We start from the raw sequence: 27,707 nt of genomic DNA on the forward strand, positions 1-27,707 counted from the left end.
TAGGGGGACGGGTCGGGACCTCATTCACAGAATGTAAACAGCATCCGCCATCTTTGCTAACAGTTACGCTAACAGGACCAAGTGTCACTGGTGGACACGTAGCAAAGAAAAGAATAAAGATATTTCTCAACTCAGGGGAAACTGAGGTTGGGAAGCAGAATTTTTCAAAAATACTACCTCTTTTCTAGTAATACAAAGCCTTCACAATGTTTATTTCCCTTAACTTTATTATTGGTGGTTCAATATAGCAGGGCTGTCAAAGCATTGTCTTCAAAAAGCTGGTTGATTTAAATCAAATTAGCTATATTTACCACTTTCTGAATTAATACTATACACTATAGTATAAAATACAGAGGATTATTTTAAAATGTCCATTTTGAGAGTCAGTATTACAGCCTCAGCATCAATGAGATGTTTTTCCTCTGGTGTCGTTCTCACGTGACCTGCATTTTTCAACACATGTAGATAAGCATTGCTTCATATTGACAGCAAAACAATGGCCCTTATTCAGAGAAATGTGAAAACGCCCGACACTTCATGCCAGCAGGAGGGTTTTGCATGGTGTTGTTTTTATCACTGCAGCACATATTGCACCCATCAGTGACTACGGCGAATGTGGACATCGCGGTCCCCTGCTGCTCCGGCTTGATTGAGGTGGTCCACAGTGTTTGAAAACTGTCTCTTTACAGGGATTTTTCACAGTCTACTTTTTCTTTTTACAGCGTGATTCCAGCTGTTGTAAAGCCTCTCGCCAAAGTCCCCAGAGTAATTTGGTGAGATTAACAGTTGACTGCACATCCTATGGAAATTATAGCTCCATACAGAAGGTGTAGGACTCTCGACTGGGGCTGCACTCATTAAGGCTCGGCAAGCAACATTTCAAGCTGCTCATGCAAACGTGCAGCAATCACACACGTGTACGGGCATATAACAAAATGTGCAACCTGTCATGTAATCATACTATTTAAAAGTTAACCCACCACTACTCCCCGGCATCCTTTCCACTTGCATGCTCCTGCCTGGCAGAACCCCTCATCTGACAGCTCATGCTCTCACATTAAAAAGAACAGCTGTGTGAAAAACGGGAGCCTGGCTTTAGATGACATGCACGAGGCATGGTGACGGGCAAAGTAAAAATCAATTTTCTCCTCAAATGACTGCTGTCTATGATCAGCACCAGTCAGGGGTGCGAGGTGAAGGTCCTTTGCAAATACAACCAGCTATTAAAATAAAATATGAAACGGCGTAGGTCCCCCACGGGGGAAGGTGCATTATACACTCGCTCGTGTTCTCCTTTAATTAAAAGTGCAGCAGGACAAAGACTGAGGCAGAGTTTCCCCTCTTCAGATAAGAACTGCTTTCTGTGCTAGACAAATCATATTTCCATGAAAGATAGCAGAGAAATATAGCGGTCTCTGGGCTGCCCCTGGCCAAATGGTGACCTTAAGCAGAATTTGATTTCAGCTTCACCACTTATCACACAATACTGTATACACACACACACACTAGCAAGCTCATGTGACCATGTGGCGCATAGGACACTTCAATGAATAAATCAAATAAAAGCAGTGTGATATTGAATGGTTGCATTTAAAAAAAAAAACCTCACTCGCTTTGCATTTCCTGGCTCTTTTGTTGAAGTAACCCAGCAAAAGAGGGAACTTACTGAATACATGTAATTACAACGACTACATTCATATCGTGGATACAGTATGAAACATCAAGTGACCAATCCCAAGACAATTAACCTCAGGTTCTGCAGATCTGCACACTCCTCCAGCCTCTCAGTTCACTGAAGTCGAGTGCCCTCGCCTTCAGCAGCAGCTGACAGCCATTTATACTAAGAACATTTTATTTTTGACACTCTTTCTCAAGTGGTGGCTCACAGATGTATATGTGTGCAAAAAAAAAAGAGAAAAAGAAAGTTCAGGCTGAAATGTCAAACATGTATTCTTGAGTTTGAAGGACGCATACTTTTCCAAGTTGACAGCACACGTACTCCAACCCTGAGGTCAGTCGCAGCAGTCAATGCCATGGAAAGTTCACACTTCGTTGTTGCTTAGGTGAACATTTGTGAGGTATCAAAACAAAAAATACTACATCAACTATCATGGGTTTTCTTATGTGGGCAACATGCCCTTGAAAACATGAAGCAAACAAGGAGGAAAGAGAAGAATTAATGGATGATTAAAACCAGAAGAACGTAGTTGAAGACAACACCTCTTTCATCTATGTAACAATAGCTTCCACGACCGAGTGTCCCAGATTTTGAGACTCTTGTCACAAGCAAAATATAGAATATGTCTGATAATTGTCAGATAATCACATAATCCCCAAGTCACTGTCAAATAGCTGATCCCAGTTCTGTGTGGAGTTTGCACATGTGCACATGGGTTCTCAGCGGGTGGTCCAGCTTCCTCACACAATCCAAAAACATGCAGATTAGGTTAATTGGACCCTAAATTTACCATAGGTGTGAGTGTGGTTGTTGTTTGCCTCTGCATGGCCCTGTCTTTCACTCTATGTCAGCTGGGATTGGCTCCAGCCCCCTGTGGTCCTCATGTGGAGGATAAAGCAGTAGAAAATGAATGAATGAATGAATGAATCAAGGCCCGTCCTTGGTCCATTTATCCCATTAGTTCCCTATAATCAAATCCTCACAATACAACGCCGTACAGAAGTATCTCACAGTGGAGTCATTTCTGTTGTAGTTAAGGTTAGACGAAGGTTAGAATTTGTTTAAACATGGATTCATATCTTTTTTTATCTCATTGATGTTTTGCCTTATGAGCACTTTTCAAATACAGTATTTGCCAGAGCATGAAGGCACTGTGTGTGACTGCATGATTTCTGAAATGTGGTTCAAACATTTGGGTCGCGACTCAATGACTTTTTGGGGAAATGTGGGTCATAAGGCTACATAACTGCAAAAAGCAACAGAGCACAATCTTCATTTATTGGTAAATACTGCCTTTAAGAGGCAAGCACTCCAGCTGAATATTAGCCAGCTGATATTTGCTGATGAGTAGAGACATCCGATTATATATATATATATATATATATATATATATATAATTACGAAATTGAAAAATAAGACATTGTCGTCAGACCAAAATAGAATTATAAGAGAAAGAAAGATGAGATGAGACTTACATCTGCCAGAAGGCCAGAAACTCCACATCAGCTACAGTTGGGACCTGTGTGTCTGATGTTCCTTTAAACGGGCTCCTTCTAAAACTTGGAACTAGGATATAGAATCGTACAGCAATCCTAGTCTGCCATGACAAACTCACAGCACCCTCACTAACACTTCCTGCTGAGGGCGGAGCTAAAGGGGCAATTGAGGTCATCACATTTCGGGAACCAATGAGAATGTGGAGAAAGTATTTGTCAGATCACAGCACAGTCTGTAGATGCACATACTGTAGAAGCCAAATAAGTGAAAATGTGTATATTACAGCTTAGAAAATAGAATTTAGCACTTTTTGACCTTTTTTTATATACATATGAACATATAGGAACATGTATTGATTCATATAATTGGCCTCTTAAAATTAACAATTAACTTCCAGCCTTCAATTTCTCTCACAGTGACCATTCCATGCTCAAAAATGTACACTAATTCATTTCTTTCTTTCCCACAGTCCAAAAACATGCAGCGGTTATTTGGACCATCTAAAACGACTGTAGGTGTGTGAATGTGAGTGTAAATGGTTGTTTGTGTCTGTGATGGACTGGCAACCTGTCCCCTGTTCTAACATTTTAGAAGCATTCAACATTTTATTCCTTCATTTTGTACTTGCTCTCTGACTCTTTTTGAAACACACCTACTGGAGTGGCAACAGTCTAATGCATTTTTAACATTTCATAAAAAAAAAATATATAAATATATGAGGGCCCTCTCCTATCCTCTTTATCAATTCACAGGAAGGCTACACATGTTTTTTTGATAGACCTTGCGCTCATATTTAAGTTATATTGGTCTGAATTTGTACTATCACAAAATGAACATCATGATCTCGACTAGATGTGCCGGATTATTTCCCTCATATTGACTTACAGGTAGTCATTTTCCTGCACAAATCATGTGCCACACACCACGTCGTGTCATTTGCTTCAACTTTTCCTTTGAGGTGTGCTGTTAGATGAGAGTTGGCCTGGATTTTTTTTTTCCCATTAACCAAGGTTGAATGATCTCAATTACAATTAAAATTTGCATGTTCTTTCCCGCGTGTGCTTGAGTTTCCGCCCCGTGTCAGCTGGGATTGGCTCAGTGACCTGCGACCTTCGCGTGGAGGATAAAGCAGTAGACGATGAATGGATGAAAATCCTTTTAATAATGAAATAAATTAGGATAGCAGTAAGTCTTGACCTCCATATATGTATTTGGTATTTCACTGTCCTTTTTTGCCAAAAGCTGTTTGTTTGTGGAGTGGACTAAACTTTAAATATTCTTATAACATTTACATTATTAAACACGCAATACAAGATTTAAGACAAATGAAACAATGTATAAATATGTTCAAATAAAGATTATATTGTGATTTCTCTCCTTGTTTTCTCTGTAGCCTGAGAAAAAAAAGAGTAATGGATGCAACTCTCATTGCACACCGAGACACTATGATGTAAATTAAACACAGCGCTTTAGGGATTGGTTATTGGAGGATACAGTATTTGCTGTGGGACAGCAGTGGAGAGTTGCATCCAGTCGAGTAACAATTAACTACCTTTATTATGCAAAGCAGCGGAAAATGGTCTGGTGGCTCCAAAGCTGATATGAATGGTGTTTGATGTGTAATGTATTTGTTCATGAATGGTGCAAACACACACACCAGACGATTCTCCGGCTTATGTTTAAACATGAGAATCATTTCAAAATACAGACTGAAGCATTCGTTATTATGCCAAGCTTGTATGTAGATTCCTATTGCTTCAACATTTCTAATTACTGGATTTATTGGTAGCACGCTCAGCCCATGGCCAAGTGGACAGGAATTGGGCTTGTAACTGGAGGGTTGCCAGTTGAATCCCTGCCAGGTCAAGGGCTGGGATACCCCTGAGCAAGGTACCCATTTCCCATTGCTCATTGTTAATTGGACGCTTTAAATTGAAAGTGTATTCCTAGTGCTGGTCCCAAGCCTGGATACATGGGAGGGTTACATCAGGAAGGACATCTAGCATAAAAAAGCAACCTCTGCCAAATCAAACATGCGAATCATCCACTGTGGCAACCCCGAGAGAGCGAGAAAAAAAAAATTGATAGCATCCTGGAAGATAATGGTTACGTTATAGAATTGGAAAACTCAACGCAAGATAAATTGGGTGTTTTTTCCACAGCAAACTATATCTTCATTAAAACTTTGCTTAGGGCTTTTTTTTTTTTTTTTTTTTTTACACAAATGAGATCAATATTCTACAAAAATATAATCACACTCTTCAACTGTCTCTTAGCTTCCACGCAAAGCATAACTACTAGGATCGCCAAGAAACTTTGGTCCAAAATCATTTTTTCTAATGATAATTGTGCAGTTACTAACAAGGACTTAGCATGTGTGCGTGAGAACACATCAATATTGAATTCAAAGGGCAACCCCCTTGTTCTTATCCTGCCAATTGGAGAGGAAGAATAAGAATATACTTTGGCTCCTGCTCCAGAGGAAGAGCAGAAAAAGAGTGGAACAGGGATGAGCTTCAAACTGCGGCTCCACTCTTCAGAAAGTCATTAGGTCAGAAGTGTGGAGGATGGTCGACAAGGGGCCTTTAATAATGAAGAGCTTGTGTTCCGCAGGGAAACACCGCCTGCAGCAGGCATTCACACTGAGGCTGCTATGGAAATGAAAGATTTGGAGGTGCAGAAAGGTCCCAGCACGTCTCTGAAGGAAACTAGCTGGCTAACACTTCTTATAGTGATAGCTGTTTGATTGTTGCTTGGAAATGGAAACACGCAGGACCTACATTTCCATAGCCATAGCTATGGTCCAGTAATTCTACTAGATTAGATTACTAGCTTTTATCAATAAGTGACAAATTTACTGAGTCCTGATCCCAACCTCAGGTCTTAGATCGGAGCTGATTTGGAGCTTTTTAGAGCAGCAATCACCCAGATGAGCTCACCTCAAACATTTAAGCCAGTGGTATTTAGTTCATCTGTGTCATTGGTCATATTTTAACACTCTTATCAATAAGTCAGTATCAGGAAATACTGTAATACTAGACACTCATTGTGTGGAATCAAATGGGAACGGTTCAGTACGGTACGTCATTTTTTGTGTGTGTTTCCATTAGGAATAGTACCAAAATAACTGGTATCCTTCCCTTGGGTTACAAGAGTAATGGTAAGGTACAGCACAGGTGGAGTTAGACCCACGACAGTCAGCTGATTAGGGGACAGAACACCGATGTCCCCAGTCTATTCTCATACAAAGCTTGACGTCTTGTTGAGACAAAAAGCCACAGACCGAGCAGGAATAAATGAGCTGCTGGATGTCCTCCATCACTGTCTATGGAATCAGTAACAGCAAATACTATAGTTAAAAGATTGATTGGGAAATCCCTAATAAAAAAATCACTGGAAACATCATATGAACCAAAATAAGTCAATAAAGTGAAACATGTCGCAGAGGAGACGAGCAGAAAAACACAGCAATGCAACTGGCTAAAGAAAAATAAACACTGGGCATATGCAAATCCTCTCTTGAGTCTCAAAGGCTTTGAATGAACATCCAAACTTAGGCCTAATAGAGAGGAGGACGGCGCACGGCTCCACTGGCTTCTTCATAAACGGCATAGTGCATTCTCAAACAGCTTTATAGCGGGGCTCAATTTATTTCACAGTGAAGGCAACAATGCTTGACTATCAGGTGACACACTCAAAAGCCCATATCATTCTCAAGCTGACCGGTGCAATGTACTCCTTATTTTAAGAAAGCAACATCAGTCTTCATCCTTTCAGCTTCGTATCTTTAACAATAAAGCTGGTGGCTTATCAAAGCGCTGAGAACGGCAAGGGATAGGGTTACAGTGCCACAGTTCCAGGTTCGTCACAAGGGATCCACCCATCCTGCTTTTCATCCAACATATAGACTCTCAGTTTATTGACAATTTGAGCACTGGTCGGAGACTGGAGATCTCTCTCTGCTGCAGGGCTCTTGCAGAAAACAGTAAAATGAACGTGGTGGGGAAGATACCACAGGTGCCTGAACATGTGCTGTGCAATACAGGGAACTCTTTTAACTAGCATGGCTATTAAAAGCCCTCACCATGCTGCTGAATCACTCTCAATAAATTGAAATTGCGGTTATTGAGAGTGGTAACATGCCAAGATGCTCTAAAATGACGTATAGAAACGGCAACGACAGTGACTGGAATGTGTTTAAAGGAAGAGTCTGGCATTTTAAGTAATATATTAAAAAAAATAAGGATTAACTTTATGTCCCCACAATAGCTATCACGAACAGGACTGGACCCAGATGCAGAACAGTGGTAAGACAAAGTCAGGTGACAGGAACGCTGATCCTCACATGTGCGGCAGAGACGCAGGCACGGGATCAACAGAGGCAGGAAGCAGGTAAGCAAAAAGTTAAACAGTCAGTGAAGCCTACACGTGCAGATAAATCCACTGAGGGTAACTCCAATGACGGGGAGCGCTCAAAAAGAAGCTAAAGACTGGCGACGGACAATGACGAACTCACACCAGACAAAGGAAGAGGGAGCGGTTATATACACTGAGGAATTAAGGAGACGACGAACAGCTGAGACGAACGAGACACAGGTGAAACGGGTTGGGAAAAGTAAAGTGGGAATTTCACAATAAGATGACATGGACGACAGAACATGACAATAGCCGTACTATTTTAAAATGTCTATCTAGTTAAATCCAAGAAGTTTTATTCTGGCAAAGACATCACCCTTGGACCTCCTTAGGGATATTGTAACCGTGGAGATAAGCGGCATGTCCTGTGTGACGAGTGTCTCGGGGAAGACAGATGCTGCAGCCTGACCTCTGATAACTGTGTCAGGGAGCTCAGTGTGATGGCAGAGGAATAAAAAAAAATATTATAACTGAGTGCTTTTGATGAGGAATCCGAGCGGCGAGGTAAAGTCAGACATGAAAATGTTGGTTAGCCCGAACAAGACAAAGGTCAAGAGAATCTAAAAATGAGAGCTGTCATCTCCAGCGTGCCACAGCTGACGGTGACAGGCCTCGCACACGCTCTTAAAGAGATTGTTTATTTTTAGATTTAAGATTTATTTTTTATTTATTGAAGACTCTTAAGGAGCATCACAGTAAAACCTTGGCGTACCTGACAAGGGGACGGACTTGTCAACACAGTTAATGGGCTGCTTTGGTGAGCTGAATCTCGGGAGAGGCTGTTCTCTTATTAAAAGAAAAAAAAAACACTTCAGTTAGTCAGGTAATTTCTTCCTCTGCATAAGACATTAGGGGGAGAGTCACACAGCTAATTACTGTCATTACAATATCTCACAACGTTTATGCACACTGCTGTACCATCTCAAAGGTTAACAACGGGGAGGGCACTTTAGGAACAATCACAACTACATCAGTTCAATTGATTTTTATTTATATAGCAACAAATCCTCACATAAATCATATTGAGGCACTTGACAGAGTAAGGTCAAGACGAAACACTTAGTCAACACCATCATTCGGCTTGGCTTTGGATTTATTGCAAAGGATAAACATATAAATGTAAATGTGGCAGGACATTTATTGATTTTTTTTTTTTTTTTTTTAGGGTGTTTATTATTTATACTGTATCTGCAAATAACCTGGGGAAATGATAAGAATCACACTTACACTCATGATTAATCCAAAATGCCAGTAGCTGTGTTTTGGACCGTTCATTGAACAAATAACTCTCTTTGATTAAAACACCTTAGACGAGGGGATGTTTTGATGGACATTTTTCATTAGTTTCTGACATATTACAAACCCAACCATTTATCACTGATGGAGAAAACAATCACTGGCTTAATCATCATCATCATTATGGATGATATTGAACAAGTGCGGAGCGTCTCAGCGGTAACGCGGCTGACCTACTGTCTGCATGCAGTGTTAGTTTTATTTGACATAATGTGTTTCAAGGCTCAGAAGCAGCAACGTATTCTAAATAGGCCATTCGTGTTTGCATTTAACGTATTTAATACAGTAATTTTTTTATTCCAAGGTGACTTGAAAATGATACCCTGGAACTTTGTATGTTCTTTTTTTCTGTGAGCTACACAAGAGCCTGTACCTACAGTATACTCTCCCTTTTTTTTCTTGCTGTATCCCATTACCTGTCCATTTATGTTTTACAATTTTAATTAGTTTGTAGCCACTTGATTGATGAATTAAAGGAATACACAAAGAAATAAAGTGCATTACACTGTAAATGACGGATTAGGTGCCTTATTGCGTTATACCTTACTTTCTAACAGCCTTCTAACAGCTTTTCTATTGGCACATGCTGATTAATGACGCGATGACAAATGTAGTGTCTCCGTGTCTCCATGAAGTTCCCTTTCGCTTCAAGAGCTTAAACAATCCGAGCTGACGACCCTTTATTCAAGCAGAAAAGTTGCAAAGTGAATGCATTTACTCCAGAAGCAGAAGAAAAACATCGCCGCGACACTTATTGTCAGCCAACAAACCTCATGCAATCAGTCGTTTTTGAACACATGCCCATACTTGCTGCACTTACCGCACACGTCAACACACGCGTGTCACCCTCAGAGCGAAAGGAGAAATACATTCTGTCACTTTACAGTGACAACGTCTCACTGCCGTCCCCCGCTTTTCGAGAGCACTAGTCTGTGCTGTCCTTTGTTAAATTATGCCTCTGATTTTTTTATCCACTGACGGCACGATTCCTTCAGGCGGGGATGAGAAGAGGAGCAGAGCACGAGAGGAGATGAAAAACAGCGCATCTTAAAATAATAATCATACACCACGTATAATGAGACAGTAATGTCAGGCAATATAGTCATCTACACTATTTACCTAGCATGTGCCCCCCCCTCCCCATCTCTAAACACATACAAGCCTGGACTTATTGGATCACATTGCAAGAGTTAAAGATTCAATTACATCTGGCCACGCTACACTCGTCACCACTGGCGCCGCGGTTAAGCGATGGCGTTTGTTTGGCGTCGGAAATGATCAGCCCAGCAGATGTGTCATCACACGAGTTAGTATATGCAAGAACAAAGGGGAAGGGAGATCACAGATCCCCCACGCCACAACACGCTCTTTTACTCAATCAGAGCAGGGGGTTTAGTAGATTCTGTCTTGACCTCAGGTGTTTACGCTGAATCTTCAGTCGGGCCAAATTACCCCGCTGCTTTACTTGATCATTTTCAATCATTAAAGAAATTTCGCGGAAATTCAATTGTCTTCAATTTCCGCACTCATCGGTGCCGACAAGCGTGCTCCTGTGAACACACACGATCGTACACACATCTGTAGACAGAATAATGTTATTTTGCATCTCTTGAATTTTGCTTTTATTTGAATGTCACTTTACTGAGGCCAAAACTTACAGAGCTAGGTTTATTAAAAGCTCCGTGTGCGTGCACATCTGGTGAAGCAGCCCGGCTCACTGTGCCTGAGTACGAGTATGAGATTGAATGTGATTGTCTGTGTGTAAGCCTCTGACAGAGTGGAAGCTGGTATCTTTTGCATAATGCATTCTAGCACTGTATAAGGAGATGATTAATAAAGAATTACAGCAGTAAATAGTCTGCTAAGCCTTTTAAAAAAACAATGAGGAACCTATTAGCCTTCCCGTTATGAGTTATTCTAAATTACATGGCTGTGAAATGTGGGGATAAAAATCTTTGAATAAAATGTATTCGAGAGCATTTTTACAGTGGACTGAAAATTGTTATCAGTGGGCTTCCTTCCATTTTTTTTTTCTTTCCAGCAAAAAGAACATTCTGCTTCTTTAGAATTTTCACTTTTCATTGTTCAATCAATCCACCATTAATTACACAAAAGATTACCTGTCCTGTGTTGCCTCTTGTTGGCAGGAAATGGTAATTTCACTGGGGACAGAATGAGTTGTAAAATGTGGACAATGACTGACCCTGCAGATTTCTTTGTGGAAATATTTCCCCAAAATAATTTCCTTTTTTTGGCATTCTTTGAAGGGAATAAAGTGTACATGAATTAGGTATGGTATTAGTTGTGAACCAGCTTGGGTGACCGTGGAGTGCGCCCATAAAAGCAGACAGAATGGCCTTGAAATGAAAAGAAAAAATTATGAAATTCTACAAAAAAACATTCCAAGATGTAGGCACTGAACTTGAAATGCTGGCATGTACAAGGCCACAGCAGAAAGAAGAAGCACATTCAATCCCTGTAGTCGTTTCTCTGGGGTTTTTGTTCTTGGTAAAGTCTGTCTCAGGAACAAGTGGCCCTTATCAGGCATGGAGCAGCGAGAGATACCTGCACCAGTCAACATGTTTGAGGCCCAAGAGCTTAATCTCTGGTCTCTGCTCTGAGCACTGAAGCACATCTCTCGGCGAGAGCGGAGGAACTTCACACATTTCAAGTCAGCCGACGCCAGAAAAGGAATGGGTGGGGGTGGAACCACATAGCATGAGCGCGAGCGCACCGCTCTAATCGTATCAAAGACTTCTACAAACAAACATGGGTGAACTGTGATTGATGGGAACACAGTTAATAGGACTCTGAATCCAACAGTGCGAGTGCGGAGGGTGGTGGGGGGGGGACGTGAGATCAATAGGAGCTCGGAAGCATGTTAGGGAATCATACTGAATCAGATTGATGACAGCTGGTGGTGATGTATTTCGCAATCTAATTTTAACACAAAGTAACTTGGTGATGGTGCGAGCACAAAACTCTATCCTCATGGGCCAGCAGTATCACAGCTGCTGAGAGTGAATTGTGTTCCTGCTGCAGGTGCAGGCAGTGGCAGGACTGCAGTTCCTTCTTTGATTTTCAGTTCATGTACCATGCCATCAAAGTGCATTCAATTATTTATCCTTAGTGGCAATCTCACAAATATTTTAGGTCCTAAAAACTCTTTGAGTGCACCGTCAGGCTCGGACACAGAGTGCACTTTGACTGTCTTTCGAAAATTGATATTAAAAATATCAAACTGTCAGATGTTCTTAGTGGAAGGAAAGCCCGGCCCAGACGTTCATTGCAGTTAAAAATAAACTGGCTGCACATTTGATGTGGTCACTCATTACTTTGCACACAGACATGGAAATGATGCCAATAATTGGCCTTTCAAACCTGCAACTATGAAGGCAACAACACAGACAGCACGCCGACGTCCATTTGTGAATGTGCGTCTTATGTTCTGTTTACCTCACTGTGTGCGCCTCATATACTGTAAATATCTCACATGTAACACGCTGCACTCTGGCATTGTTTTTCTAAATACAATTTAACTCTGTGTAATCTTCTGTTTAATAGTGGAGACAAATTTTGGCTCTGACCAGGAAGGATGACTGAAAAGCTACCATATGAAGGCATGTTTATGTTCAAATCCATCAAGGAAATGATAGCATACAGTATTAAATAAGTGTATGTTAAAAATGGAGCACATTGACGACTCAGTATTACCTAATTACGCTATGCACTCATTTTTCTTTCAAGAAGGACACAGCCCACCAGTACCAACTGGCCTTAGGTTTGTCTGCTGAATGAAGCTCGTTGGGGGATGGATGAATCCCTTCCCTGTTCTGATTCTCTGAGCCAAGTCTGCATGATGGGGCGCTGAGCCCTCGGTCTGTGCCAGGTGGCAGCTGGGAGAGAGAGTCCCCGGCCAGGCTTCAGCAGCCCTCACTCTGGCCCTTTGGCCACCATTGCTGCCACGCGGGGCTTGACACCGGCACTTCTGACCTGGTGATTGGTAATGGCCCACTGGCAGTATCCTGTTTGTGTGAGCAACTGCGTTGGTGCACACTTTATTTGGTTCAGCCAATAATTTAATCCCAGCATTCAGTAAATCGCCCCTTTGAAAACGAAGGCTTTTTTTTTTTCCCTATAAAAATTTCACTGAGCTGATCACTTTCAATCACAAAGTACAGGGCTGCAAGACAAGTGGAGCATCCATCTCCAGTCTATTCACCAAAATTACATTCTGCTGTGTCTGGTATGGACACACGCAGGTAATGTTCCCTTCTCACTAAAAGTAATGAATCAAATCTTAAAGTATCAGTCAGCACGATGCTTTCAAGCTCATAAATTGACTGGGGGATCTCCATATTGCCAGTTTAACACTTGGAAATGAGTGTGCCAAGAAATATAACGGCTCTTGCAGACAAAAATGAGCAAACTATACCCCTACACACACACAATAAAAACATGGCCACCTCTTCATCACATCTCTCTCACACACACACACACACATATTCACACAGTAAATGACAGCCCCTAAACTCTTTCTTTAATAAACAGCATAAATTATCATGTTATTTTTGACAATTCATAGCACATTTTCCTGTGTCTATTCCTCGCCCTGGCTACTTCATTACAGAAGAATGGTAAAAACATCTAGACAAATATAATTAAGGTCCATTAACAGCACGCAATGACCTCAGAGGTTAAAAAGAAAACAAATGATCTGACATTTGATGAATCAGTTAAGTGCAAGGTTACATTGTAAAAGAGTTCAACTCTTTATATTTGAAAAGTGCTCCGGTCTTGACATCACATATCGCCATGGCAACATACTGTAACAGCTGTAGGATACATCCCACTGATCTCAGTCACATACCATAGTGTAATCAGTACTGGGTCAAAAGCTGAATAATCAAAGACACTGCTACAGTAGCAGGTTCTGTAGGTTAGTCTAGACCAGGGGTGTCAAACTCATGTATATATATATATATATATATATATATATATATATATATACTTTTCAATAAAAACATATATGCAAAATGAAACTATTAATATCATGAACATAAACACACCTGTTATAAGTAATATTGTGCTGATTACAACCAAATGTCCTATTACTATTATAAAAATATTGCTAGTAAATACATTTAGTATTCTATTCCATCACCTCGCTGTGGTTCGGCCATGTTTCATAACATCGATTGGACGGCCGCATGTGGCCCACAGGCCGCCCGTTTGACACCACTGGTCTAGACCAAGTGGAGAAACTAGGTGAGACCAATCACTGTCATTGACAGAATAAGTATCCACCGCTGCTGCACTGAGCGTCTGCACAAGCACAGGCGCTCAGTGCCGAGCATGAGAAACCTCCTCCGTGTGCTGCCTCCTCTCGACGAGCGGTTAACCCTTTCAAAATGACAGGCGAGATGGAGACAATTTCCCACTTTTTGAGACACAACCAGGAAAATGTTCACTCAAGTCAGGCCTCGTTTGTTCCAAACACCCAACTGCATTTAAACTTAAACTGTTACCATCAAGCCCCACGTCCCATAGAAGACAAGTACAAGTCTTGTTTTACTGTTCGCTCTGTTGAATTGGTGTTTCAGCAGATGGTCTAGCATGTCCATGAACATAGTTTTCTTTTTCCCCCCCATATCCTAAAGCATCTTACATCGCCCTAATATTCAATTTAATGGTGCATTCTATATCCTTCACCCTATAATAACCCCATACATATCTCTACTTGTAAGTTGCCCTTACGAGCCCTATTTTCATTAGCATTTATGGCCATAAAAAAATATGCTTCACTTCATTAATAATTAACCCTGCCTTTTTTTTTTCTTTTTTTTTATTCCAAGGCCATGTCGGTGCACAGCCAGTGCCAAGCTATTGCAATGAGTTCCTGCATGAGGAGGGGAATTAGGTGAAACTTATTGATTCATTATTCACATTTTAAATTATGCAGCATTTTGGGAAAGAAAAATCTAATATGAAACCCCCGTGCCACCAACATAATCAAGTCTGTCCAAAAACATGCACACTAACAGAAGTTGTGGGTCAGAAAATCTTCCTCCTCCTTCCATTGGTAATCAATGCCACGAGTCAATTTACAGCCAATGGCTTTCACAACCTGAGCAAATCCATTTCTGATTCAATTGTAACCCATTAAGACTGCGAGAGGTGATATTTAATGTGACACTATCCAAAGCCGGTGGCTTCCTTCGATTATTTTTGCTCTATGGGAGGGAGCACCGCCACCCCGCTGCACACTAAACTGAGATGTGTGGGGGCTGCTTTACTGCTGCCCTCCCGTAGCTTCAGGCCATGCTTCACCTCTATAGCCTGAGATAGATGTAAGAGCTCAATGGCAGCAATACTTAGCTGACATCACTGGATAAACGTGTCGGCCACTTTAATGTCTTTTCATCGCTTAGAAAGGACAGAATGCACTCGCTGTCGAAGCACATGCCTTAGACAGTGACTCTAATGACTATAGCATGACGTTTGAAGTACTTATGGGACATAGAGATGAACGCTGAGGTTTTGTAGGAGCGCTTAATAAACTTATATTCAAACTGAAGCTGGCCTTTAATAACAAGTTGACTGTCTCTCCTGATGACACGTCTGGTTTTTCCAGCCAAAACATGCTGGTAAAGCAACACTCAACACAAAAAAAAAACCCCACCTGAAGTGCATTTCATGTGGCACTGATGCCAATATAAACAGCAGTCATTGCCTGCTCCACAGGTTTTCCACCGCTGAGCTCCACATCCATCGCTGACAGCATCACCTTCTATTCAGACCACCCTCCCCTTCACGATGCCACGTGCATTCGCTCCATCTGCTCTTTCCAAACCAGCTTTGACTGGGTTGTACACGGTGGTTTCTGCGGTGACTAGGTGAAGACAGAGTAGCTGGGCGAGTGGGGTGGTGGTGGTGGGGTGGGGGGTTAGTGTGGGCCACCTTCCGCCCAGAGGATCACCTTTTGCTGAGGTGAGCACATTTGCTGCCATATCAAAAAAAAAGATGCAGACAGAAATTGAGCTACAAAGGAGACCTATGCAGCTGCCAAACTCATTTTCTGTTAATGCTGTCCAGTAAAACAAAAAAAAAAAAAATGTAAAACAGCTATGAAAACAGGATCCAGTCCAACCTTTGAAGGTCAAATATTAGTCACCACCCAGCAGTTCTCCTGCAAAAACAACAGCGTGATCTTCCCAGAAGAGTCTCAGAGAGACCTCTGGACTGTCCAAGAACAGTTTAAAGCTTTTGGTTTAGTTGTGTGGGAGGCAAAGTGATTTACATAATCTAAATTTGATATAATTTATCATCTCCGGCTGCAATTAAGTGACCAATTTCCTGCTTCTATACGCTATCTAATAAATGGGGGGAAAACACAGAAGTGACATTAAGCTGAAAGAACATTTACTTAACTCAGTAGCATGAAGGAAGCAGTGTTACAGATAGTCAGTGTGGAGACGTCAAACATTATTAATGCCCAAATCCCTCAATTGTAACATGAATGCTCTTGTTGTAACACCAGCCCTGGCTTTGATTACATATTGACTGAATGGAACCCGGACAACTGCCAGCTCCATCGCTTCACTATATTTTGTGCCCAAGAAACTATTATCATAATTATGAGTTGTGCCGATAGTGGTGGTCGTTAATCCCCGCTGAGTGAAACTGTTTAAAAAAAATCAAAACAAACATTTTCTCCTCACTGACTGACTGACTGACTTTAATCAGCCCCCATTTTCAATCATGCCACATAATTCTATTCAACTATAATTAAACGAGTCTCAAGCCAAAGCGAATGGAACACAGATCCCCTGTTCTGAAACGCTTTCTACAGGTCGAATAATGCCCGTGATGAGAGGTTAACGCCGTCGCCGTGTATAAAATACACGTTTTATGAAACGATAGAAAGCAAAATAAAACTCACTTTCCTTATCATAGAGGTCAATTAGTGTTCCCCCCTAATTTTCATTTTTATTTCATTACTTTTTGCTAAATGTACACACACTTACTTTTATCCATGACATGTATTATATTGTCTGTTCACCCTTGGACCCAATTAAAAATAAAAATGTAGAAAATCTAAAGACTTATTTCAAATAAATTGCCCATTGACACACGACTTCTCTGTACCTGTGCTGGACTCTCTAACACACACACACACACACACACAGAGGAGCACTCACGTGCACTTCAGCAGCGTTATCTCACTATCTAATTTAATTAGCTCCTAAAGGCAGTCTCCGCTGCATTAGTGCATTGGATCTATCTGTGCCTTCCACTCTACGATCGTCTGTAAAGCGAGGTGTACATTACAAAGCCTGAGTTGTTTTTGTACTAAACGGACGCTGATCCGGCACGTCTCAGGTTGGCGTGTCAGAACTTCTCCAGCTCTGTCGTTCCGTCACCTCAGCAACGTGCCACGCCGTCTCCGCCAGGTCGACTCCCTCCACGTGAGATGGACACGAGTGAAAAGAAGAGGAACACAGCAGAGGAATTTCAAGCAGAGAGACGTTTTTTTTTTATTTTTTATGAATAGGCTCGGGAAAAGCTTCAGATTCATGCTTAGAAGAGCACACACACACACACACAAGCCTTGGCATTGGGTGTAACAACTACTGCAAACCACAAAGCAAATTAATTTTAAACTAATTAAGCTGACATCCAGCTTTGGTGTTGGACGAAATAAGAAATGCCATTATCATTACCTTCCAATTAGACCCGACTACGAGGGCTTTCATTTATTCTCAGTCCACGGCAGAGCAGAGGCGGGAGGAGCGGCACTGAATCTGTCTGTGGAGGAAAAAACGCAATAACTTTCTGTGTGTGTCTGTGTTGGTGTGCCAATATCATGTCGACGGCTCTTGTTTTAATTCCGCTCACCTCGAAAACAGATAATGCAATATCTCCCAAGCTACACGGGCGAAAACCAGTGGTGCAATGCCGACAAACAAACAAAATAAACCTCCAAAAGTCCCCACCCTTGCCACCTCTCACAGCACGGCGGTGACTCGAGGAGTTCACAAAACAGATTCATCTTTTCATTTCATGCACAGACAGAGGTAAACACTTTCCCTCTTGCCTGGTGTGATTGTCACACTCCAGGTATTGGTTTTCCACGCTTTGTGTGTCATTGTGTGCATGTTTGCCAGCACTGCTGAACTGTGCTTGACAAGAATAATTATCATATATTCTCTTCTGGGTTTTAGTTGAAAAATGCTAAAAAATTGAAGTGATATCTGGCGATATCACACACACACACACACACACACACAGATAGACAGAGAGAGAGAGATATGCATCTGCTGCTAAGACGTTGGGGACAGTCTCACAACAAGCTTTGCAATGATTGCTGTGTGTTGGGGAATTTGAAAGAGGAAACCGTGACCTGTCTCCTACAATAAAGTGCATATTATTTGCTCAATGCCTGCGAGTCCTTTAGTCTTAAGTGCTTAAACTGGGAACCTTGAACATTCGAAAGGTGGGATCAAGTCGGAACATGACAATAACTATAGTGAACCCTGCCCCAAAGAAAATCATATTTTTTAATGTTAATTATGTACATCTTAATGATTTTTGAATGTTTTTTCTTTATTTTCCTTAATATTAATGAGCCATGTGCTGAAAGAAAGAAGTGGCATCTGGGATTTTTTTTTTTTGAATGATTATGAAGCTTTCTATGAATGTAGCTGTTGAATATTCTGCAGCTCCATTGTGTGTCCTAATTTGCAAACCGGAGAGATAGTGTTTCCCGAGTTGCTGTTTCGTGTGTGTTGTGGAAGCCTAACATCCATATTATGAGCACTTTGTGTTACACTGCATGCACATGTGCAAAGTAAAGTGACTGATTGGCTGATTCAATAAAGTTTAAACACTGCATTGCAAATGAAGGAGTGATGGGTGAGATGACTTTGGCTGTCTTTGCTCACAGTGAGCACCCCCCCCCCCCCCCCCCTCCAACGTGCTGCATCGAGAGAGAGTGTCGGTGAAATTCAGACATATGCTTCTTAAATAGTCAAGAGTTCGTGCACAAGTGGAGCGCAGTCCTCATCAATCGCGCCTCCACACACACACACACACACACACACACACCATGTTGCGGCGAAAGCCACGGCAGTAGGAACAAGCTCCAGCTCGGGGTGAGACAAAACCACACTGGGCACAGGGATATTTTCACCTGCTGCACTGTGGGATGTCGCTGCTGAAGCGGCTGCAGTCTCAAACACTGAATCTCTCTCTGTCTCTCTCTGTCTCTCTTCTGGCTCCCGACGAGCCAAAAGAATGTTCCTGAAACTGCACACAATGCAAGAATTGTGCTCAACGCACAGAGCAACTTAAAAGACTGATAATTCTAAATGATGGAAACAGCAGTGGGGGGGGAAAAGATGCAGGTACCCCCACACTGGACAATGACGAGGATCAACTCTTCCTCATCAATGACTGATGCCTCACACGCGGAGGTTTATATCCGGCAAACGCACATCACAGCCAAGCCGCTCTGGAAACGGTACCACGGTGCCAAGTTTCATCGGACTGCGCATCCCCGACGGCCCCCCGTTCCTCCTTACCTTTCTCCTCGTCCGACACTGTGGAGGGCTCGGCGCACGGAAATAATCCCGAGAGCAGGGCTAGAAAAACGAGCAGAAACAATTCGGACATGTTTTCGGAGAGCGGGCTCTAAGAAGCCACAGTGCGTCTCCCGGTCCTGCTCCTGCTCCTGCTCCAGGTCCGGGTCCAGTCTCCCCTCCTCCTCCTCCTCCACCACCACCGCCACCCGGGTTATCGAGCGCTGTGTACTCGGTGATGTCCAGGAGAACGAGTGCGCAGAGCAGTGCAGCGCTCCCCCGGCTCCCCGACACATGCACACCGCCGCTCCACACAGCGAAACAGACGCACCGGAGACAGCAGGAGAAATGAGAGTCTGTGGCGCGCGCACAGACACACACACACACACACACACACACACACGCTCACGGCGACGCGATGGGGAAGGCGGGGTGCGAGCGTGGAAGAAGCATAAAGAATGCATACGACTCCAGTCGTTTTCTCAGTGATTAAATGCCGCCGAGGTGGCGCAGGCAGCTCGTCTGAAAGGTTATAGCTGTACAGTCAGTAGAGTGGCTGTCAGACTGAGGTCCTGAGGGGGGGAGTTTCAGAGGGAGGGTCCTCAACAACAAAAAAAAAAAAGAAAGAAAGAAAGAAGAAAAAGTCAGGATGAGCTATGAGAAACCAAAGCTCTCACTATTATCACTATTTGTTTTACTGAAACACCACACATCCAGCAGAACTGGCAACCCGAGACATCCAAATATGAAAGAGTGAAAAATGTGTGACATTCGAAGCTGCTGAGCTGGAACCACCAACACACAGCATTTAGGATCGTAGATCAACCCCAACATATAAACTGCATCACACACAGTATGTGTTGCATATTTCAGGTGAAATGCTTCATTGTTAAAAGTTTCCGTGTGTAACTTTTTGGTGATTTGTCTTGCAGATGTTATCATTCTGCTGCCGTTTAGTCTCCGTGCGCAGAGACGATGTTACATTATTTGTATGCTGCGCCTCTTCATCTGAAAACAGGCTCTGTCTGGAGCAAGTGGAGGAGGCTAATGGGGTGGGGGGTGATGGGGGGGGGGGTGCAAGTACGATGAACTGAAGGAACGACTGCCAGAGCGCTTGTCAAGCAATACTATCAGACCTGACTGAGGGAACGTTTGTGTGTCCACTAGTTATGAGTGATTAAAACATTTCTATTGCCGTGCAATCATGAGTGGGAATCCTACTCTACCTGACAACATACAGTCCTAGTGATTCATTTATTCCACATCTTTCCTCATGATTTGTTGTATGATCTTCTTTAAAAAGCCCTTATTTCTCACTAAAAGATATCTGCGATGTCCCTGACCACCACACTCTTTTAAGTTTAATAACCTAAAAACATTAAAAACACATTAAAACATTAATCAGTCACCGCAATAACATCGTGAACGGCAATTATTTCGGGCAGGATAATCGTGCCTAGTGTCCACCAGCAGAGCAGGGACAAAGAACCATATATTAAACTGCTAAACAACTGGGTTTTTTGAGCAGTAGCATTCACTCCTGACGCTTTTCTTTGTGTTTTCAGTCCATCCATTTTTGCTTTACTCAGACAACGTTCCTAAAAGCTACTACATAAGTCATTTGACAACAGTTTGACTGTAACAGACGTAAAAACCTACACATTTTTAACATTAACGTGACCTCAAACATAGGTTGATCAAGTCAAAAAATAAACAGATCACTAACTTATTGCCATTAAACTTTATTACCCCACTAGGGCAAATTTAATCAGGCAATACCACGCATGCAAGTGCAAGATCACTGCATCTTAAAACCAAGCTTGGGCCAAAAATAAACAGGTGAATGCTAAACTTCTGTGGAATATAAATTATTATATAAATAATAATTTGAAAGGAGTAGATCTTTAAAAAAAAAGAAGAAGACAGATGTATGCTAAATTCATGAGGAAAATAACATGAGCAATCATTATAGTCAGTCAGTCAGTCTGCTACAACATTAGAACCATTTACCAGTTTTAATGTTGTGGCTGATCAGTGGTACATGACAGTTATTCAAGATGCTCTTCATAAATACCAGAATATAAAGCTTAATGGTGCCGGTTGCAGTCATTTACCAGCTGTTTGCGATGTGACGATACATCCACTTTACACTCGTGTCACCTTAAGTTGTCCTGAGAGCTGAAGTATGCTATCATTTCAAGGCTATCAAGTTACACCCATGTGTGCTTATTTGTGACAGGGAGAAACAAAGTGGAAGCATAGGGAATAAAAAATAAAAAATGAGCTCTTAAAAAGGCCCGAGATTTGAGTAGATGTTGGTTGCAGAGATAAACTTCCCTCAGACGGTGCACTGTGGCCTGCTTCATCCGCGTTTCTCTTGACTCTCTTGATGTTTTTAATGAGAAATGAGGAAGTGCGGCCAACCTGGCTGACATGCTAATGATGCAAATCTCTCAGGAACTGTATCTGGAAAAAAAATTAAAAATTGCTTTGCAGTACTCCTGCAGGTTAAGAAGTAATGAAATGCATTTTAAGTCCCATGCAGCTAACGAGAGGGATGTTATGATGCATAAAACATCTTTAAAATACAGAGGGGGAAAAAAACGACCTGTATTACAGGCACAGTATTTGTATTTATACTTTGCCTTGATGTGAACATTCAGTTGTACTGGGATTCAAACAACGAAGACCTATTATGTAATTGCATACATATATATATATATATATATATACATATGTATATATATATATATATATATATATATATATATATACATTATGGTTGTTTTTATTACAATGGAAAAGCAAGTGTAGTATTTGGAAATGAGTTTCTGAGAAACAAATGTCAGCATGCTGTTTAATAAGACATTAATAGTACGGTTTGTCCCGTTTCAATGGTGCCTATCAGCTTTTCTTAATTAATTAATCAATGAATAGTACAGTATAGGAACATTTTAACCCTGCCCCTAACTAATTTCATAAAAACCAAATTGGAGAGTTTTCAACGCTTCTGCGAACTGCACAATCACGCCTGACAATTATCATTTCCATTCCTTCCAAGTCTCTCATTCACCTGTGAATCTCATTTTAGGACCCTTTGTGATTTTTCAAGGCCATAAAATGAAAAAAATCTGATTGCCACAAAAAAAAAAACACATTGTTCCAATGTTTCTTAGCCTGTGGGTAAAATGCATTGTGCTTCGTGGCTGAAGTCATCACGGTATAAGAAAAGAACAGTGTCTTGAACCCGCGTTTGCGGACATGAGTGGAATTGGCAGGGTAATGTTTTTCCATTGTTTTGGGATGGATGCTGCCTCTGTGCAGAGGGTTTAACCGCTGCACAGGAGTGGAAGGAGAAAAAACACTGAGCGAACTAAAATAAACATGAAAGATATGGAAATGATCTTTCTGAACAAATCAGACTGAAGTCAAATGCAGAGAAGCGTTCTTTTCACTGGGAAAAACAAAGTACAGTGTACAGGATTATTGCCGTGCATGCATTCACTGCTGTGCTCTTCGAGGAGCTGTGCAATAATGCTTTCACATCGGGTTTCAAGGTCCATGACCGTGAACGCTAAAGCTAAATGTAAAATCCATAATTTGAAACTAAACTTTTAAAGTGATTTTTAAAAAAAACAACAAAACAGAGTTGATTGTGCTGATAGTGAAGATCATGTGATGTGAAAAGCCTCCGGCTGCTATTTGACTCGTTTACTCATTATCATGTTCATGTGGGGTTCAAGAACATATCCAGTACATGCAACACTCCTATGAGGTCCTTTCATGTCTCGCAGAAATAAGATCTGTATCACAGGCTGTGGTGTGGTGTTTACAACAACCTCTGCCTGTGTTTATACCGCCAATCAATTGCAGCAAAGACAAGGTGGAGAGGTGAGATATCTCAATGGTAGATGAAAAGTGTGCAACTTTGGAGAGACTCGCTACTCACGCATGCAGACTGCTCGCCTACAGAACACTATACGGCACAAGTGAAATCGCAAATGCACACACTTTTAACCTGACACATCTTCATTCATTTACCACATGTTGTGTAATGCTTTCCGTGATAAGAATAGATGATTGCACATAAAAGATCCGACTCTAGTGCTAGTCGAGTGCTAATGAAGTCAGTGAGCATAAATATCTATCCCCGGACCTGAGAAATTTAGAGCTGCATCACTGTAAACTTCTCACATATCCTGCTTAAATGCCTCCATGATACCGCGGGACATTTATTACCCGCTGATGAACCAAGCTGTTAGTGCTACTCAAATATGAGCAGCCATGTCCTGTCACGCTGCTGTAAATTCATTAAGCGAAACATTGTTTAAGGTGACAAAGAAACGCGCGTGACTCTCAGGCGGAACAAGATAGCGTGTTTTATTATTGAGTTGTCACAGGGAATGAGGAAGTCTAAGTCTTCAAGGACATTTTTTTTTCCACAAAGCGTTTGCTATTTTTTGGTGCTATAGGATTGCAGGGTTTTCTCTCTCTCTCTCTAAAAGAATGAATAATGTCCACAAGGCTTTCGTTCTTTTTCTCTTTTCCTCCTTTGAATGCCGACAGCATTTTCTCACATCGATCACACACGCCGGCATGCGTCGACTTCTTCTGACCGCTGTCACGAGCTCTACTAACTGTACAGCATGTCTCTACTACACCGAGCCTCTCTTTTCTCCTTCACCCTTAATTACAGAAACGTCCTTCACCCTATAAACACAATCATATAAGCTTAGACTGCACAAACCTTTGGAAAATTCAAGTGTCACCGTGCACAATGGAGGCACGCGCTTGTCAATAGGTGTAAGGTTCACCGCGGTCCAGTAGGTCCGACTTAAGAGCACCATGTGTCAGAGGGAATCAAGGGCCGGGGGCCGTCGCCGCGACTGAATGGCAGTGGCGAGGGCAGCTTAATAGGCCCACTCATGCGTCGCATGTCACTCACTTGCCGTACAGGTCCTGACATACAGGACTGCATGGCTCTTGTCAAGAGTACACACTAAAAATGCAGGTACACCGTCACAGGGCGCACACATCCGCGTTACGCCGTATAGTCGCACGTCCGCACTCTTTGGGTGTTTTCTTTTTTTTCCTGCCTGACACGGGCAGTGACAGCTACTTACCCTGCCACTTCTTACACAGCATTATTTGGCTGCTACCTTTGCTTCAGACAGCGGTGCAGCATTCCAGAATTAGCAGCAGTGATTGACTCTGCTTGACCCTGCCATCGTCGCAGTCTCATTACCAGGCTAATAACGCCACTGCTGTGGTTTTTGCCTCAGATTAGAGCCTCAGAATTCTTGCCAAAAGCAGCGTTAGCACAAGATCCCCCCCCCCCTGGAAGTCACAAGCAATTTTAGAACATCAGAAGTATGGTCTGATGTGTGTGTGTGTGTGTTTTTTCTTCTGTTCTATCTTGCTGCAGAGGGAGAGTGCAGTCCCCCTGCCGGGGCCATAAAGTGATGAGGACCCCTGGGTGCTCCCTGGGGTCTCTGTGCTTGTTAATCAAATGGTAGAATGACAAGCTGTTTGCTGCAAAAATCACTTGCACTCTCCACTGAAAGTGACTTGCAGTTTTGGTAAACTGCACCTTTGTCGCTCATTGCCAGAGTAATGGGACGTACTTATCGTTAGCGAAACAGTTTTTCACAACTAAAAACAGTGGTTTTCGCCTCAAGCAAACACGGGATGTTTTGAGTGTTGCGATATGACTTGTGTTACTCGCCTGCGTGGAGTAGGTCAATCAACAGTCAGCGTCGACGAGAACAAGTGTTCTCTCGGAGTAGATTGTTTTTTAATACAATTTCATGCACATCACACAGGAGATAAACATAATACATTTAATTCTCACAAATACAGAATAGCTGTGATGCCATTTCCTGCTCTGGCACTAAGCTGTTTCAGGAGCAATTTGAACAAAGCAATTTCAAGTTAATTGCCTTTGTGTGACGGGGAAAAAAAAGAAAAAAAAAGAGAAAAGGAAAAAGCTTCCCCAATCTGTATTTATTTGCGAATGAAGAAGAAATCCTGGACGTATATGCACGGAACAACAGGACAATGCCGATTAAGTGTATTTTCTTCCCCTTCATAATTATTTATTTTTGTTTGAATATATATAAAATCAGACCAGCACACTTCATCAACCTCAAGGGGAAACAAATGAGCAGACACACGCTCATGTACATCCAAAGACACAGTGCTCAGTTGCAGGCGCTGATATCTAACTTACTACTGCCATCTAGGGATGCATGAAAATTCAATCTCAGTGCTGCTTCATGTCGACATCATATTCACATCAGGGGGACCACTCTGTCCACATTGCGATGAAACTGTACTGTACAATCACAAGCCAAAAAGGACACGTAAAAAGAAAAATACTCTCAGCGTGATTCTTTTTGTGTGGTTGTAAGAAAAGAGCCATGTTTCTTCACCATTGCTATTGGCACAAAGAGGCACCAATTGCTGCCTCTCAGTCTCAGACAGTTAAAGTCGTTCTTTCCAGGATTGTGTGTCTGGTCCCCAGTGAAAAGCGGGGCTGGAGGAGTCACAACACGGACCACCTCGCTCCTCTCACAGCTGGTACCCTCTCCTGCTGAATAATTGGTGCAGCTCTTGAAGCCGTTCTCAGCTTAGCAGACTTTGTTGCCCCATACAGTATCCATGCACATCCACACACACACACACACACACACACACACACGTCTGCCCTCACACACATTCCCTCACACTGTCATTCTTTACTGCCACAAGTGGCTTTGTGAGGAGAGAAAAAAAAACATGCTCAACTGACTGGCAGCAGAAGGATGGTGATGGTTTCAAATGGAGGGAGGTGGCAAAGGAGAGGCAAGGAGGTTCTAGAGTGAGAGTGTGCGAGTGTGTGAGCTGCAAAAAGTCGTTTTCCTATAGCGGTTCAACTCACTGTGCCTGCAGGGCTTTTTCCCCATGTACAGTGTTTCTAACTGAACAATGAAGAAAGATTGGTAAGGAAGAGGCAGCAGTTACGTGGAGGTGTGCACCTGCAGGGGTGAGATGAAAGAAAAAGTCGCTGGATACCAAGCTAATGAATGGCTGCTCTCCCCATATCTGATTGAGATTTAAGAGGTGTGGGTGGTAAGAGCTGAAGGGGGTCTGCAGCAGTGGTGAGTCAGCTGACCTTTGTGAGAGCTTGTTCACCTCGCCAGCCCATTAACCACAGAAATATGACAGCTTTCCATTAGACTCAGCGTAATTAACTGAGACGCTAATGAATTTTGGCCTGCTGTGTTTCACGCCGTATCTTAAAAGTATCTAAAAAAAAGAAAAAATGCAATGTCGAATTGTAATTCTGTTTTAAGTGAGCATGAATCTGGGCAGTCTGTTCGAGTGGCTTTGAGAGTTCAGTTCAGGGACCTGTGCCTGTTTTGTGTTGGTCGGCAGCCACCGCTGTGTCTCTAACACATAGTGACAGATCCACTTCTTCTCACAAGTTGTGGCAGCAGGCCAACACCTGCACTAGAACACACACATACACACTCACACATCCGAGCAACATCTAAATAGCTAGGTAATTATCTGACTTGTAAGAGTGGGGTTGGGGTGGTTGTAGCCAGTATTCTCCACGTGATCTGCCTAAAACTAAAGCCTCTACTCAGCAAAGGAATACTAATTGCCTTTTCCAAGTCATCAGGCAGTAAGGGAGGGAGAGAGAGAGAGAAGCAGTGACTTGCTGTGTCGTCCCACTGATGTTGCTGAATGGCGTTACTGTTGTTGGTGGAAACATGGTGACAATATGGTTGCGTCTGGCTTCCTGTGAAGTCTGTGTGTACCTGTGAAGACATGGAGGAAGGAACGAGAAGGCAAGAGCCGCAGCAGGGAAAGAGGAGGACAGAGAAAATAATAAGGGGGTGCTGTTTTAGACTGAAGGTAAGGTACAGAAATAACCCATTATTCAGCTTAATTAAGGACTGGAAAGCGGCCTCTTCTAACCAGCGAGGAAAATGAAATACAGTAGTGATCGGGAAGTTTTCCCTCGATGGATCTGCCACACACTGATATCAAAACAGCCTCGTAATGAAAAATATTAGTCATGTGCTTCAGGAGCAGATTTTTCTTGTGGGTTTTTTTTTTTTCTCTCTCTGCCTGGGCTCATTGATATGCACCGTGGTTGTACACTGATAACCGCCTGCCGAGCTTCACATCAATTCTGTAATTTGCTATCAAAACTGCATGATGATGATAGATAGATAGATAGATAGATAGAT

General features: G+C 42.3%; 1 protein-coding gene across 7 annotated transcripts in view; it reads right to left on the minus strand.

Moving 5' to 3' along the window:
• lrp1bb (low density lipoprotein receptor-related protein 1Bb) overlaps window positions 1-20,075 on the minus strand; it is a 230,466-nt gene extending 210,391 nt beyond the window's left edge. For 4 of the 7 annotated variants that reach the window (XM_058616599.1, XM_058616574.1, XM_058616565.1 and 1 more), the window contains exon 1: window positions 19,471-20,074. In XM_058616599.1, coding sequence (XP_058472582.1) covers window positions 19,471-19,561 — 91 coding nt within the window. In that variant the 5' untranslated portion in view covers window positions 19,562-20,074. Of the gene's footprint in view, window positions 1-19,470 lie in introns of all 7 variants that reach the window. The other 3 variants (XM_058616557.1, XM_058616592.1, XM_058616582.1) reach the window with 1 other exon arrangement.
• Window positions 20,076-27,707: the final 7,632 nt, after the last annotated feature.

This window comes from Solea solea, chromosome 2 (genome assembly GCF_958295425.1).
Source record: "Solea solea chromosome 2, fSolSol10.1, whole genome shotgun sequence".
NCBI classification, from domain to species: domain Eukaryota; kingdom Metazoa; phylum Chordata; class Actinopteri; order Pleuronectiformes; family Soleidae; genus Solea; species Solea solea.